The sequence below is a fragment of the Canis lupus genome, chromosome 22, assembly GCF_011100685.1.
Source record: "Canis lupus familiaris isolate Mischka breed German Shepherd chromosome 22, alternate assembly UU_Cfam_GSD_1.0, whole genome shotgun sequence".
NCBI classification, from domain to species: domain Eukaryota; kingdom Metazoa; phylum Chordata; class Mammalia; order Carnivora; family Canidae; genus Canis; species Canis lupus.
Genome location: NC_049243.1, coordinates 8,827,826 through 8,845,504, shown reverse-complemented (window position 1 = coordinate 8,845,504; position 17,679 = coordinate 8,827,826). Strand labels below are relative to the sequence as shown.

The window sequence follows — 17,679 nt, the reverse complement described above, 5'->3', positions numbered from 1 at the left end:
TCTTTAAACTCCACTAAGTCTTGTTTCTTGCCTTCAAGAATCATGTCTTATTAACCTTATCATTGGTACTTACCAGAGCTACTGAAAAATTCTCCAAAGAACAGTTGTTGAATGGATGAATTAATCAGTCAATCAACGTGCAAAACAAACAAATTGTAATGTTAAGTGTCCAGATATTTTTAAGAGTCTGTGTGTGTATGTGTGTCTCTGGTTGTGTGTGTAACTGAAATACTTACTTCTCAGCAGAGACACTGGCTCCAACTGAATATAACAGTTTAAGTTGGTCCTAAAATAACACAAAAACATCAAATCAATAAGGAATGTAACAGACTAAATGCAAAATTTTATAGAAACATTTCAAACTTTGAATGGACACTAGTAATAGCAAAAAAAAATCATTTCTTGATACTTTTTAATCCATCAGATAAGTAACACCACAATATTTTGTCTTCCTAGTTTCTGGAGATTTTCTTTACCTTATATATTTTTCTCTCCATTAACTAAGGAAAGGGACATACAAACACAGTAACATTTTTATAAAAGTAAACAAATATAAATAGAAAAGGTACTTTAAAAATAAGTGATCCTTGTTCATACATACCTTAAAGGGCAGATAATAAATATCTCTGGCCTGAAATCGAGAACGGAGAGGGGGATCTAATGGATTCCCAGAGTACTTAGGCACTGGCAAGCCCAAGGCAATGACTCGGAAGTTTTCACTAACCCGAACAATCTTCCAAGCATCCAACTCTGTTTTGGTATGATCCTGAAAGAAAGAGATCAAAACTTACAGCATAAATGATGCAGATTACAACTGCAAGAGCTGCCAGGCTAAGGACTTTAGGCCCTGATTGCTGAGTAAATCGGAGAACCACCTCAAAACCAAACTGTCAAGGAAGGGAGCAAAGTGAAATCGGGATCACGGTGCCAGGGAAGGCTCACAACATGAAGACTAGTGTTGAACAGTCTTAGTATTAGTATTAGTAGCAGCTAATACATCAAGGAACAAAGGCAATGTAGGTCAGATCTCTAAGCTGGAGTCATTAACACAGAGAAACTGAGTGGGGAGGGTAAGGAAAAATATACTGATTCAGACCAGAGGATGTAAAAAGGTAGTCCTAGAAGCACTGACCACTCACTGGTAGAGCAGAGACTGCCCATGGACCTCAAATAGACAACCATGGTTATAGGTCTATTTCTGCCAAGGTATATCAATAGTAACACCTAACAGGTATTGAAAAGTCACCATGTGGTAAGTACTTTTGATGAATTTTGTTCAGTTAAATTTACCAGAATGTAAATGAACATTTAATTCCTTTTTAAGGATGAACAACCTGACATTCAAAGGAATTCTATAACTTGCTCATGGTCCTGCAATTATATGGTGGAGTTGAGACTGGAAACGATACAAGGTTTGGTGTTACAATTCCTGGTTCTAGCATTTGGCGTAAATTCTAATGAAGTGACCAAGAGCATGTTATTATACCCTCTGACCCTCAGCTTTGTCATCAATAAAATGGGAACAATATCACCAACATTACCGTGGCTATTAGGAAAACTAAACCTGAGAGTGTATGTGGAAGTAACTGGTCCAAAGGAGGCCCCTGTTAGATGGCATCCCTTCTCTCTCTGCCTGACCCTATCAATGGCTCTTCACTGTCCTCAGCTATACAGCTTACAAAGCTTATATGAATGTGCATGCCCTCAGCTTTCAGCCTATCTTCAGGGGGTGCAGCCCATTTGACAGTGTAGAAACTCTTCACATGACACAACGCTTTTCCTGGCTCAATTCATGTCTGATTCTCTCAGTCTCAACAACTACTGCACACCCACCCCTCAACCTCCCTTCCTGACCCTGTGGCTCCAGCCCCATCTCACAACTGTGGCTCTCCAGATACATGCTGCTTCACCAACACTGCTCCACTTGCTTGAAACATCCTTTTCACTTTGCACAGCATAAACACAGGTATAATTTAAAGCTTAGCACAAACAACATTATCGCTAAACTGGACCCTCCCTCCATTAGAGCCATTTTTGTATCCTCCACTGCATCGTATGCAAGCTTTTATCATACATGTGTGCACTGACTTCTGTTCATTACTACCCCATGCTGGATCCAAGCTCTTGAGAGGACTTATTATCTCTTAAACATAACAGGACAAATCTCTGTTGATTGCATGAAATAATTTAAAAACATAATGAACATTATGACCAACATTATGACCCTACTTGAAGTAACAGGGCTAACAGTGATGATATGTCGCATGCACTAGAAAACAAGAGTCAGGATCTAACCCTGCTGAGAAACAAACCAAAAGAATCAAACCATAACAATCCTCAGAGAGCTGAATATTTTTATTTTCCACTTACCCAAAAAAACAATCATGATATAAATAAAATTTATACAAATGGAATGTATCTATTTCCATAATAACAAAATTCTACTACAATTGCCTCTATGAAATCATTAAAATTTTGAGGTATTCAGATTTAGTATGCTAGAAATAGATGAGACTTAAATGATGGTGTTGAAATCTTTTTATCACAGAAATTGTCTTAGGGTGGTGGTTTTTTGTGAAGGATCTTGCCTTCATATTCTATGAGATTTTTATGAGACAGATTCTCTGAATATAGAAATGACATTTATCAATGAAAATTAAGTATTTATACTAATATTTACATTGGGAAAAGACAATGTAGTATATCCTTCTCAGTAACAAGCACTCCTTGTATATACTAAAACCCTCTGCACCCCGTATCTCAAACTTTTGTCCAAAGTAATATGTTCAATAACTTTGCACAAAATTCGAACACAAATAAAGAATATATCACACTTCTCATTGTGAAGTAACTGCTATACTTAAGAATAAAAGGTCCCATATCTGAGTATTCTTTTCCAAATCATTTACTAAAAATGACAAATAGCTATAGGGGCAAATAATAGTTCTCTTTTAATTAGAAAGTATCTAAAGAGAAAATGTTCTGCCTAGCATCTACCTACTTTAAAAATAATATAAATGACTATTCTCATATTTATTCATATTACTTATAAAATATTAATTAAAATCTAAAAAAATTAAATAAGTGAATAATAAACATGTCTTTCATTTCAGTAAATTAACTCTAACAATATGAATGAATTTAACTTTTATTACTGCTTAAATCCTCAACTATCCTCTTCTAATTATATTCGTATGATATCCTCTTCAGAGAGATCCAAAACAAGACAGCTATGCCTCACAGTGAAGACACCATCTAGAGACTCTTCTAAACAGTAAAGAAACAGACTGGTGAAGGTTAGCAAGACAGGTTTCTCAGAAAACAAACTCACACAGAGAGAATGAAAAAGCTATTTCTGGTCCTGCCAGCCATGGAGCATCAGTTCAGTTAGAACCTCTGGTGCCAACATGTATTTAGTGCCTAGTGTGTCCTGGGCTTGTATTTGCTGCATCAAGAAGAAACATACAACATAGATTCTGTTCTTGAGTAATTTGTAACCACCTTGGGGCAGTTAAATTAGCATATGTGTACCTCTACAACACAGGTGCCAGAGAGACTCTAAGTCCTAGAATGCAGACTTGCCCTTTTGTGACATTACATGAAACCCTTCTCCAAAGCCTCTGAAGGGCCCCACACCCTCTTATTGTGGCCCTCTTTATATCAACTTGCAACACAGCATTTAAAGATCTTATTGTACTTTTTAATTCATTCAACAAATAATTCTTGAGCACCCCCCAAGTGTCAGGCATTGCTCTAAGAGCTTGAGATAACATCAGCGAAAGAAAAAAACTCCTGCTCTACTGAAAGTTATCACATAGTAGAGGGAGGTAGCAAATAAACTAAAAACATAGCAAGTAAATAAATCCTATGAGATATTAGAAGATGAAGGAAAAACTAGAGCAGAGTCAGGGAACAAGAGGGCAGAGGGGATCCTGAAATGTCAAATAGGCAGGTGAGAGCAGGCTTCACTGATAACAACATTTGAGCAAAGATTTAAAGGAATACAGAAGTAAGCCAGGCAAGTATCTGGGAAAACCATTCTGGAAGAGCAAGTGACTTCTGCAAAGCACTAGAATGCCTACCCAGCAGATTTAAGATATAGTAAAGAGAACACACTATCAGCTGGAGTGAAATAAAAAAGGACAGCAGGAAGTAAGGCCAAAGGAGCAGTAAGAGCTCAGATCAGACAAGACCTATTTTCCATTGGAAGACTTTGGGTTTTATACTGAGGAGAGGGTTAGGAACAGAGGTCTGATCTCATCTTTCCCACGTTTTAAAGAGATCACAGAGTGCTATGGGGGGAGCCAGAATGGAATCGGGGGTTGTTAGAAGGGTCTTACAAAAATGCAAGCATCAGATACAGGCAGCCTGGACTGTCAGAGTATCTGTTAAATATCTTATTCACTTCTGCCAATATCTACTGGAGTTTGAACTTCTGGAGGCCAAGACTATACTTTGCCCATTTGTCTTCCCTGAGCTTCTAGAAGCCATTAAGACTCTCAGTACAGTTCTTGGGAGACAGAAAAGGAAGATAGGAAAGGAGGGAGAAAGAGAAGAGAGCGTTAAAAGGGGATGGGGTGGGGAACAAATAGTTATTATACTGCCAAAAAAAACCCAAAAGTAAAAATCTGAGGGATCTTCTAATATGATCTGCAGACTCATGACCTAAGTGCAGCAACCTGCCACAGCTATGAGCCACCTGAACACTTTCCTCATTCCTATACAATCATGTCTTACAACAAATGGCACCATCCACAGCTTAGCTGCCAGGACAAAGGATCCGGATTTTTCTTCTTACTTGGAGAAGCTTGTCATAACGCTCTGAAGACATGAGGAAACGTCCATCTTCAAGCTGCATTTCCCTATTTTCCAGCAAGTTGTTCAAAACGGGTAGAACATTCCTCTCCGCCTTTTCCAAGCCTTCCAAAATAAGGGTTCTGCCTTCTGTGGCTGCACGGACTGCACACTATTGCCAAGAAACAAAAGCAATATGAGAACACTGAAGATGCCAGAGCATGGTCTCATTTCTCGTGTAATTCAAATTAAACTCGTGGTTCTTATTAGAGGGACCAGGAAACCAGGAAAGCTGAGTATGGAGATGTTGGTTTTGTTGTATCTGCCCCTATGATCTTAGGCAAGTGATTTTTCATTCTTCAGGCCTACTTAGAACATGAAGGGATGGGAAGAAAGGATCTCTGAGGCTCCTTTCAGCTGCAACATTTTAGATAGTTGCCCAGTGAAACAGAAAACCATAGCTGTTTGTAGCTGTTTCTGAATCGACCACAGAGTTAAACAAGAGAATAGATCCCTTAACTAGAAAAAATAAATGAAGCGTATGGTCCACCCTGTCTCTCCCGCAAGCTTCTTGCGAGGATCAAATAAGCTAGGTGAGAACTTGTGGGGGTGGGAATCATTGAAACAAGAGTCACCATCAAAATGAACTTGGGTTTGTGTACTGTTCAATGCTGACAACATTATAAACTTACCAAAACAGAAAAAGAGTCAGGTTTAACAGCAGACTTATTATAACTATAGTCCTAGAAGTCTTCCAAATAAAGTTTAAAAAATTAAACTTAATTTTTAATAGAATAATAAAAAAATAGGAAAATAGAAAAAAAATAGGAAATAAAGTAGACCCCAAACGGTGAGAGACAGGAAAACCAACCAAAAAAGTACTAAAGATGTGAAAAAAAAATTTCTTTAATAGATAAACCCTGAATAAAATCGAAAAAAAAAATACTTTTTGGTCAAAAATCCTTGAAAACATGGTTAAAAAAAAGAAAACCTCAATGACATTTCTCCTGTTCATTCAACAACAGACAGAGAATTAACATGCTAAACTTATGCTCTCACTCTCTCTATAAGTCTCCTTCTTCGGCCTCCATGGTACTGTCTTCTCTTAGAAAAACCATTTCTCTTTTGTCTGCGTCAGGCAGACATTCCCTGTAGGTAATGCAAGAATCACATGTTTAGCTCACAGTTCTTACTCTACGAGGTCTGGCCTGAATGATCTCACTTAATCATAAAGTTTCAACCACCTTTATGCAGATGATTCCCTAATCTTGAGCCCCCCCACTAAGCTCCACCATAGACTCATCATATGGTCTCAATTTAGACTCCACAAAACACCTCAGGCTCCTCTGTACAACACTGAACACATCATCCTTTCCCCTAAATTTGCTCTTCCTCCTGTACTTTCTATTTAAGATGGAAGTACCATTCGCCTATGCCAGGATCTTTGATTCCTATCTCACTTCTTACATTCAATTTATCACCATGTCCTGATGATTTAACTTCCTTAATATTTCTTTAACTCATCCATTCTACCCCCTTACCTCTCCCCCCCCCCACTAAGTCTAAGCTCCTCAAGTTGGCATATATGTCCTTTACAATATGGCATCTATGTACCTATCCAACACCATTTTCTGGCAATAGCTTAACTCATATGTGGTGTTTTTGCACCAATGGACTGGTTGTGATTTCCTCTTAAACATATATATAACCCTATAGCTTTACTAGAAAAATCTGTATTTATATTGACCCTTTTGCTTAAAATTTAATTTTCTCAAAAAAAATTTTAATTTTCTCCACAGTAGTTAGCCCAAAATGATCTGGATGTTTGATGGGAAGATATAAAGATTATTTCTTTTTTTTTAAAAGAGTTAATATCTAGAGAAATTTCTCAAATAGCAATACAATGACTTTCCAAGTGTAGACAAGAAAACAGACATTGTTTAATCAAGTATCATTTCAATAAAATGTTGAATTTTATACTATATTTTAGAATTTAGCTTATTTATACATTTTTATGAAAACTGCATTAGACTTAACATGATCACCTCATTTTAAAAATAAATGTATGCATAATCCTTCAAATCTATCATTTTCAAATATATTTTAATTATTTTCTACCAAACTAGCCATCTTGTGGTAGTAGCTTCAGTTTTTGTTTTTGTTTTTTTTTTAAGATTTTATTTACTCATTTATTCATGAGAGACACAGAGAGAGGCAGAGACATAGGCAGAGAAAAGCAGGCTCCCTATGGAAAGCCTGATGCGAGACTTGATCCCAGGACACTGGAATCATGACCTGAGCCAAAAAAGCAGATGCTCAAACACTGAGCCACCGAGGTACCCCAAGTAGCTTCACTTTTAAAAATAATGCATGGATATAAGTGACTCTGTATTTCCTAAAAAAAAAAAAAAAATTAGAATCTCATTTCTGCTAGCTTTGTAAAACACAAAGCCACAAAAATGGTTTCTGAGACATTAAAAATCAAAATGTAAACTACTTCTTATAAAAATTCATGTTTCAGCTAACATCTCAATTAAGCTTTCTTTCAAAAGAATCTATTTACTGCAAGAAAGCATCACTCATAAGAAGAAAAAAATAAATATAATTAAGAGAAATAAATATAATTTATAATTATAATTCAAGAGAAATAAATGTTATCAAAACCTATGGTAATATTCTTTAAAAGTTCTATCAATCTTTGTTACAAGACAGACTAAATACTGTATTTGACTTTTAAAAACTTCATAAAGATGAAAACACATGTTTTCTAAGATAAAACTAGAAATACAGATATCAAAATTTAATGGTTTCCCAACTGTGTGGCAGGGAAGACAAAGTGTAGACAACATAGGGCAACAACAAACACTACTTCTATTCAACTCAGATATATTTTGGTTTGTTTATATAAAGAATCTTTTCAGAGGCATTTGGAATAAGCTATAGTGAGAGATCAGAAACGGAAGCTAAATACATAAATAATTCCTTTCATCTACTCTAATGGAGGTAGGTGCTGTGACCATAAAATGGAAAAAATAGTGCAGATGAAAGATGATAATACTATCTAAAGACCACTGGAGGGTGGCCCGGGTGGCTCAGCGGTTTAGCACCTCCTTCAGCCCAGGGCGTGATCCTGGAGTCCCGGGATGGAGTCCCATGTCCGGCTCTATGCATGAAGCCTGCTTCTTCCTCTGCCTGTGTCTCTGCCTCATTCTCTCTGTATGTCTCTCATTAATAAATAGATAAAATCTTAAAAAAAAAAAAAAGTTAAAAAATAAATAAAGACCACTGGAAAACCTAACAAATGCCGCACCTCTTCTCCAGAGTAAAACACATACATGCAGGTATATGTATACAATGGAGACCTCAAGTTAATAACCTTACTAGTAAAGAATGATAGAAAACCACCATAAAAATTCTTGTTGGAAACAAGAATCATCAATGGTTGGTAAAATAACTAGGTAAAAGTGTGATGAGAAATGGAATATTTGTATAGATTCAAAAATATCTCCCTACAACACATTTATAAGAGACAAAAGGAAAAATAATACAACAGTGGAGGAATCTGGAAATTACCGCCTTAACCAAGTGATCAAAATTAACATTTCCAGTAAAGAGATGTATCAATTTCATGTGCTAAATTTCTAATATAATGCTCTGAGACAGGTACAACACCACTTCTATGGTATTTTTGCTAAAAACGCATGATCTCAAAAAAAATAAAATAAAAAAAAAATAAAAATAAATAAATAAATAAAAACGCATGATCTCAATCAACTCCTGAGGGAATAGACAAGCCCAAGTTGAGCTACATTCTACAGGATGACTGGCCATGAAGAGAAGAGAGAGACCTGCTGGTAGTAAGGGCAACTGAGCTGGGACAGTGCAGCTGATGGCAGCCAATTCTTTTTTTTTTTTTTTAATGAAGCAAAAAATTGAACATGTTCCAATGGTGATGAGGAAGAGCTGGTAAAGGACAGAAAAGAGAGTGCATAATTATTGAAATAAAACTGAAGAATTTGCTACTTGATGTTGGAGATAGTTTGACCCACTGACTGAGAGCGAAAGTCGTAGGGTCTACAGTGTAGTAACTGGTATGCATGAATCAAGTTCTTCCATTTATGCTATTTGATTTAATCCTCATGACAGCCCTCTAAAGTAGACACTATTTTACCCAATTTTTCAATTGAGGTTATACAGCTTGAAAACGGCAAAGCTAAAAATTTTAACCTGTCCTTAAGTGATGGAGAAATTGAGTAGATAAAGAAACAAGAGGTCAATGAATAACGCAACCGCAGATGATTAGTAACTTCACAATCTAGTTTTACTAGGCGTTGGAATTCGTTATGCCTGTTTAAAAAAAAGAAAAACAAAATCTGCACAATACATTTCTATACATACAAGAGACTCCATTCAACTCAAACTTTATTTGACTATGTAGCAGTGCCCTAAAGTTTTCTAGGGGTAACTATAATCACATTTCCCCCAAATTAATATTATTTTTCAAGTCAATTGTGATATTATGATATGACCAAATATATATTTGGTCAGCAGTTCCTGCTGTAGAACTTCTAAAACTCTTGGAATTTACTGAGTGATGGAGGTGAAAGGGGAATCTTTTGTTATTCAAAATAAATCCCTCTCAAACATACCAACCGAGTTTATGCTAATGAGGCAGATCTTGATTGATCCCTAATAGCTTTAGGGTGGGGGATGGTTACCAGAAAAACCTACCACACGATAGAGCTGGAACATGAAGTCCTAGCTCCAGACCTCTAGGGAGAAGAGAGGCAAGACTGAGTAAATCACCAATGGCCAGTGATTTATTTAATCACTCAAGTCAATTATTGGAACTCCCTCAAAAACCCTACACAATAAGATCTGGAGAGCTTCCTGGTTGGTGAAGACATCCACATGCCAGAAGGGTGAGACACCCCAAATGCCACAGAGGCAGAAGCTCCTACACTCGGGACCCTTCCTGTCCTCACCTGATGTACTTCTTCATCTGGCTATTCATTTGTATCCTTTATGATATCCTTTATAATAAACCAGTAATTATAAATAAAGTGTTTCCTTAAATCCTATGAGCCATTCAAGCAAATTATTAAACTGAAGGAAGGGGTTATAGGAATCCCTGATATACAGCCAGTCAGCCAGAAGTATAGGTGGCTCAAACCTGCAGCTGGCATCTGGAGTAGGGGTAGCCTTAGATTACGCCTCTAACTTGTGGGGTCTGTGTTAACTCCAGGTAGTTAGCATCAGAATTGAACTAAATTCTAGGATACCCTGTTGGTGTCTGCAGAGAATTGGAGAACTGCTTGGTATGGAAAACCTACACATTTGGAGTCAGAAATGCCACGAGCAGAAACAAATCATAATAGTAGTACACTGTCAAATCAAAGAAATCTCTGGAACTGAGTAGCAGTGAACTAGTCTTTTCCCTAAATTTATGTAGGAAATTTACCCTTTGTCTTCATCTTTCTACTCTACTCTAATTTCTGTCTTTGACGATTACTCCTCCTACCCCCCAAAGACCAGTCCTTTTTGTACCTTGAGCTTAGTGGCATCCCCTCCCACCACCTCCAAAATCTTCCAACAACTATACCATTTCTTAATTGCATTTTCAACTTCCTTCTCTTCTACAAACATGTCTATACTTTAGGAAAACCTACAGTCTCCTAATACTTCCTAACATCCTCTCTTTATCTTCAAGCCCCTTGAAAAACAGTCCCATACACATTGCCTCTATAAGCCTTTATCATTCTTGTTTTACTGAAACTGCTCTCTTGCAAGCACCAAAAGTCAAACAGCCAAGTATCAGGTATTTTCTTGATCTTCATGTTCTCTTTTCCTCCAAGTATTTTCCTTTGATTCTCTCTGGTGCTTCATCTTCTATCTTAGACATTTACCAAGTAGGTTTTCCCTCTGGCTTTCCCCAACCCTTCTGACACCTGTACTCTTTACAAAATTAAAAAAAAAAAAAAAAAAAAGAGCAAACATTTCCTAAGGTTCTATCCTCAACCTTTTTCCATTTGTTATTTTATTGGCAAAGTTCTAACCTACTCCCACAAATTCTTACTTGTTGACTGAGTAGCCATTATATGGCAGGTGCTATGTTATGTGCTACATTAAGTAAACAGCAACAATAGCAATAGATGGCATATTTTTCATTTTCTTTATCTCATCTTTCCTGAGAAACATACCATATGCCCCTAACCATCCTCCTGAGCTCCATACTCCCATTTCCTTTTTAACATCTCCATAGAGGTATTCAAATTCAACATGCTAAATCAAATATGACTTCTATCCTAAACCAAACTCTCTTCCTGATGTTGATTTCAATTAAAGCCTGCCAATTAAAGTCTCATTGATTCTCTTGCCACCCAGAATTCATTACTTCTGACTCCTGAAACGACTCAAGTATAATCTCTAAATAGTTCATGCATCCATCACCCCTTCAATCCTCACTAGCACCATCTCAACAGGAGCCTTCCTTCACTTCCTGTTCATTTTACTGAAAGAGTCCATTGGAACAGGCACCATATCTACATATCTATTATTGTCCGTTGTCCTCAAGATGATCATATTTTACTTGCTGGAAGTTAGAGACTGAATCACACCATCTGAAAAGTCTATTCCAACAATGAAATCTATGATTATGCAATGTAGCTCAACTTTATTAAGAGTATTATGTTTTAAAATTCTTCAAAGCTTTTTTTCTTATTATTTTACACAAAATTTGAGTGGCAATGATGGTGGATGCTTTATAGTGCAAATGAATTCAACGATAAGAATATAATAAGAGGATTACAAATTTATAAGAGTGCTATATTTATTTTTAGAAAAAAAGAATGAAAAGAAAAAATTCAACATGCAGAGAAGGACCACCCAAGGTTTTTAACTTTCTTCCAGACTTGCCCTTTGGATATGTGGCTATAGACCCAGTACATACACGTAAATTAAAATGTTTAAATGCAGGCAAGAATACAGGCTAAAAGGAGAAAACCTTAACAAGATGCTTTTTGGTAATAAAATCTGAATCACTGAATTTACAGAAATAATACTAGTTAGTGGGATCCCTGGGTGGCGCAGCGGTTTGGCACCTGCCTTTGGCCCAGGGCGCGATCCTGGAGACCCGGGATCGAATCCCACGTCGGGCTCCCAGTGCATGGAGCCTGCTTATCCCTCTGCCTGTGTCTCTGCCTCTCTCTCTCTCTCTCTCTGTGACTATCATAAATAAATTTAAAAAAATTAAAAAAAAAAAATAATAATAATAATACTAGTTAGTAATTCAGCATCATCTTGCTTCCTGATTGTTCCTTAAAATAGTCTAAAAATGATGAAAATAATCAGTACTGCCAAACTTTATTAATACAATCTCATCACATTTGTAAAGAATAATGTTGAAAAAAATTTTAAAAAAAGAATAATGTTTAAAACTACATAGAAAATCCATTAAGTAATATATCTACAACATATTGTATCATGCAGTAAGTCTCTTAATTGGAAACGCTGGAGAGAAAAAAATTGTTACAGGTTTTGTACCCAACAGAGGCCCAAACATGTTACCCTCCCTGCATTGATGCCCCTTTGCCCCCTGTCTGCTCAGCATATAAGGGTGGAGCCATAATGCTGAAGTTTTCCTCGTTCTCCCATAAGCCTGTTTCATCTCCCCAACAAGAGTCTCAGGTCCCCAAAGGGTGAGAACCCTGCCTTTGCATTGTCCTGGTGCAGAACTGGCTCACAGAAGGCTTTTAGTGTTTATGGAATAAAAATGTAACAGCTCAATTAAAAGATGCTGTTATGTAAGTATAGGAAGAATTTTTTATATGAAGGATAATAGCTATCTATGCCCACACTTGTTATGAGAAGAGAACACGTTTAACTGTCAGCATGAATGACTGAGGCTATATATTTCAAATATTTTCTATACAGATTTTTTAAATAAAAAACTTTCAAATAAAGTAATGGTGGTATACTTTTCCCTTGAAATCTTAAAAAGAAGGGAGCACTACATACATATTTTATGTGGAATGAATATTTGTAATCGTTACTCAAAGTAGAAATTACATCAACCATAAGGATCCTTTCCTGCCCTTCAAGCTATAGAACTTCCAGAGACCTAATTTTCTCAAATAGAAATCAGAAAAAATGCAGCCAGATCCTTCTGGACAAACCATATCACAGCTTTAACAATCCAACATGCAGGCATGCATCTTTCAAGATAAAAGAGGCTGCATGACCTAAAAGTCAAAACCTGTCTAAGCCCCTGTTCTAGATTTGCTTCTGACTTGATAAAAGACCTTAGGCAAACAATTAATCTGGAGGTCTGTGTCCTCATTTACTAAGTGAGAATATCCTCAAGGGGTATTGCACAATGCCACTATTTATGAAAGAAAACAGCAAAAGACATTTAAAGCTATCAGATCTATTAAAATAGAAATTATTATTAATATAACCATGATTTAATGAAAATAGATTCCAAAGAGCTTCAAATGACTCAAAATGGCTACAGTAACAGCACCGAGGAAGCCAAAAAAAGATGAAAATAATTACATTTTAAGTTCATTTCAAAATATCAGAATAGGATCAGATTGATTTTTCATTGCACCACCACTTATCTGCTATTGGTAATTCAGGCTAGTTACTTTCCTTCTCTGAGCTTCCATTTCTTTCTAAATCTATACTACTTACTGTGCTTATCTCACAGATTCTGGTGAAGATGAACCAAGATAAACTCTGGCTCACAATAAACCTCTACAAAATGATTAGCTGTTATTACTATCAATACTGTCATCCTTGTAGTCCTGGTGGCCATCATCATCATCATCATCACCATTGCTCTTTCAGGGAAATAGCATATGGTACAAAGGACCAAAACTTTGGAATTGGACAGATCCCAGTTCAAATTCCACCTACTATTTATCAGTTGTATGTCCATGGCCCTCTAAGGCTCTGTTACTTTACCTATAAGATTGGGAAGTCATCTCCCTCCTAAGGATGTTCTGAAGATTAGATGCAATCACATAAAGCACATAGTACTATAGAGGTCTCAATAAAAGTTGTTTTTCTACCTTGATTTTTAAATTTTATTTTATTTCAAATTCCAGGATAGTTAACCCACAGTGTTATATTATGTACCCTGATTTTTTTAAAGAATTATGTAAATCTTTCAGTTAACATCATATGAGTATACAAGAGTTGGCCTGAGCAAGAGGGTAACATGGTTAAGGACCAAAGGCCTGAGTTCTGACTAACACAGAGGCCAGAATAAACAGAGAGAGACCTTCTCGAACTGTCCAAGTGACAATCAGAACATTTTATAACAATATGGTTGTAAAGGGTCTGGTGCAAATAACAGAATTCAGCCACTTTCCACAGCTTTGTTTCTTCTATACACGATGCTTTTTAAATTCCAAACAATTTATCAATGAACTTCTGAAATATAACTTTGTAATTTTATTTTTTTATTTTATTTATTCATGAGAGACAGAAGCAGAGACACAGGCAGAGGGAGAAGCAGGCTCCCTACAGGGAGCCCGATGAGGGACTCAATCCCAGGACTCCGGGATCATGCCCTGAGCTGAAGACAGACAGATACTCAACCACTGAGCTACCCAGGCATCCCTAACTTTGTAATTTTAAAAGTGGTTCCACGTGGAAAGTAGCTTCAGCATCCACAAATAGGATTAAGTGTACAAGTAAATGTTTTCCTCTATTTGCTAAAATAAGTAAAATGCATTTTGACAAACTAGAAATATTATTTTCTGATCAATAGCACTGTTATTTGATTTATTAGGAGTTGCTTTTGATGACCTATAATATTTAAGCAGTGCATTAAGAAAAGGTTAACCCTTATTTTTTTTCAATATCAATAAGAGAGAATCAAGAATAATCCCAAACAGCCAAACTGGGTGGCTTAGTGGTTAAACATCAGTCTTTGGCTCAAGTTACAATCTCAGGTTCTGGGAAGGAGCCCCACATCGGGCTCCCTGCTCAGCGAGGAGTCTGTTCTCCCTCTCTCTCTGTCCCTCCTCACCACTTGTGTATACTTTCTTTCTCTCTCTCAAATAAATAAAATATTTTAAAAAAGAATAATCCCAAACAGAAGAAAAGACATTAAAATATAATTCATTTTCTCTATTTTGTATACGATCAATAAACACTTTTTAAAGAGGAAAAAATATTATATAATTGTTTAAAGTGCATTTTTATGCTTAATATTAAATACATACATCATACATTATGGAACTGCATGGTACCATGTCAAACAAATTAACAAGATTCTAACGTGAAAAAAGCTCCTGGCTTAGGAAAAGTTAAAGAAAATCATTTGAACTGTCCCATCCTGGCTTTTTACTCCCCAAATTATCTTGAGTGTCTCCTCTCAATAAAACATTAAAACCAAAATATAATTTATTTGTGGGTCAATTTATATTGGTTCAAATTTGAGTAATGGAAGCAATTTTCTATTGACTTAAAGTCTTCCACTCTAGCTTTTTGTAGTCACATGGTAAAAAAGAGAATTAGTAAAGAGAATGTCAACAAATGAGGTGAGAAAAATATCAATGATAATTTACTTTTTTCAGGTTATTTTATCTTCTGAAGTAAATGAAAGTTAATGTGGTAACAAAATATCTTTTGGTCTCCTTATGTCTCCATGGGTGTCAAAATGCCAATCATAGAAATTTCTTTAACCAATTCTTTTTTAACAGCTTAATCTGTAATCCAATCAGCAAAGTAGTTGTATAATTTTAAATTACACGAACAAGTGGGTAAGTTTTGGCAAATATTTATATATACAAAACAGTGTAAATTTCCATTTTCTTTTTTTTTTTTTTTTTTAATTTTTATTTATTTATGATAGTCACAGAGAGAGAGAGAGAGAGAGGCAGAGACACAGGCAGAGGGAGAAGCAGGCCCCATGCACCGGGACCCCGACGTGGGATTCGATCCCAGGTCTCCAGGATCGCGCCCTGGGCCAAAGGCAGGCGCCAAACCGCTGCGCCACCCAGGGATCCCTCCATTTTCTTAACAGACTATACCTTACTTCATTGGTACCCTTTTCCTTTTCCATATCCTCTCAATTCCTTGATATCTGATAGAAGCAGTACGCAATAAACATATAAAAAAGATTCAGCCTGCTTAGTAATTTTTAAATGCCAATTAAATCCTACTAATTTGGCAAAGTACACTCAAAGAAATACCCAATACTGACAAGAATACATGAGGCAATCCTCATCGCACACTGATGAAAGCATGAGTTGGAACACCCTTTCCAAAAAGTAATTTGGCAGTATATATTATTCTTGAATTATTCTTGAAAATGTCTAGATCTTTTGATGAGTAATTATACTTCTAGTATTCAAGTCTAAAAAATACTCAGAGATTACATGATACAAATAAAATGATATTTAACAAAGCCTTATTTATAATAGTGAAAACTTAAAAAAAAACTAAATTACCAACATGGGAATATGGATAAAATGGGAATGTTAAATAAATAATAGCACATCTATTAGATAAAATACTGTATGGACACTAAAAATTATATTTTGAGGAATATCTAGTATCATAGGAAGATGCTTCTGATAAAATATCAGGTTTTTTAAAAAGCAGGCTATAAAATGTTATATATATGGTATATAATTTTTGTAAAAATTATTGTACATGATTAAATAGATATGCATGTAGGCATAGTAGAAAATAATATAGAAAATATTTATACTGTTGTTCTTGAAGGGGAAGAGAAAAGTAATTTTTATATCCTTCCCAATGCCCTTTAGCAATTACTTTATTATACTATCCTTCATTAGGATATGGTTTTGTTTCCCCCATTAGAACATAAGCTCTATCACGCCTGGGTGGCTCAGTCAGTTAAGTGAACGACTCTTGGTTTGGGCTCAGGTCATGATCTCAGGGTTGTAAGATTGAGCCTCATGCCTGGCTCCGTGCTGAGTGTGGAGCCTGCTTAAGATTCTCTCTCCCTCTTTCTCTGCTCCTCTCCCCACTCCCTACTCCTGCACCTGTGTGTGCACTCTCTCTCTAAAAATGAATAAACGAAATTAAAAAAAAAAAAAAAGCACTACAATGACAGGAATTTGTTTCTTTTGCTCACTGCACCTAGACAGTGCCTAACACACAGCAGTCATTTGATAAATATTTAACAATTCTCTATATTATATATATATACATGTATCTATAAAAAGCATTTATAATATTGTTAATCAGGAAAAAATAAACATTATTTTGAAAGAAAATACAAATTCCCTACTATAGAATTATTAACCTAATTCTAACCTTCAAGAGTAGCAATACAGGTTAACCTCTCACTTTATCATCAATCATCCTTAATCCTGCATGCAAATAAGTGAAGAAGTTGATAGTCATGACCCTCAACTTGGAACTGGGGGTTTTGCCAAGGTTTCCAGCTGAAATGTCAATTAGTAATCACTTGAATGTCAGTCACATATGCATGCATCGAATACACTGAACAATCCAAACTCTTTCTCCCAGCACCTACCACATGGCCACAGGCATTTTTTCACTGATGTTGGCCCACCTAGGTTAGAGCCATCACCTACTAGTGAATGATGATAGTGCCTCCCCCTTGATAATCAGACATCAAGATAAGAATATCCATTATTCTTAATGTTCCATTATTATGGTTAAGAGTATTAAACAAATAAAAGAAATTCCCAAATGACCAGATGGTAGTCAATTGGCAACTTCATCTATCTAGAATCCAGATGAGAATTATTATTCATTCTGAAGATTCAAAATAGGTGTAAAAAACAAATCTTTTCCACTGTAGAGCCCCTCTGGTCTTAACCGGAACCTACTTATTCTTAATTTACTTAAAATTTTAACAAGATTGATTATCCAAAG

The 17,679-nt window shown here is 36.0% G+C and overlaps 1 protein-coding gene across 2 annotated transcripts in view; it reads right to left on the bottom strand.

Moving 5' to 3' along the window:
• The window catches only part of VWA8 (von Willebrand factor A domain containing 8), a 353,871-nt gene that overhangs the window by 288,423 nt on the left and 47,769 nt on the right, over positions 1-17,679 (bottom strand). For both annotated transcript variants that reach the window (XR_005376290.1, XM_038569648.1), the window contains exons 5-7: positions 4,799-4,966; positions 602-766; positions 237-286 (exon numbers count right to left, since the gene is read on the bottom strand). Coding sequence is in view for 1 of the 2 variants with exons in the window: in XM_038569648.1 (XP_038425576.1) it covers positions 237-286; positions 602-766; positions 4,799-4,966 (383 nt within the window). In the remaining variant the exon portion in view is untranslated. The remainder of the gene's footprint in view (positions 1-236; positions 287-601; positions 767-4,798; positions 4,967-17,679) is intronic.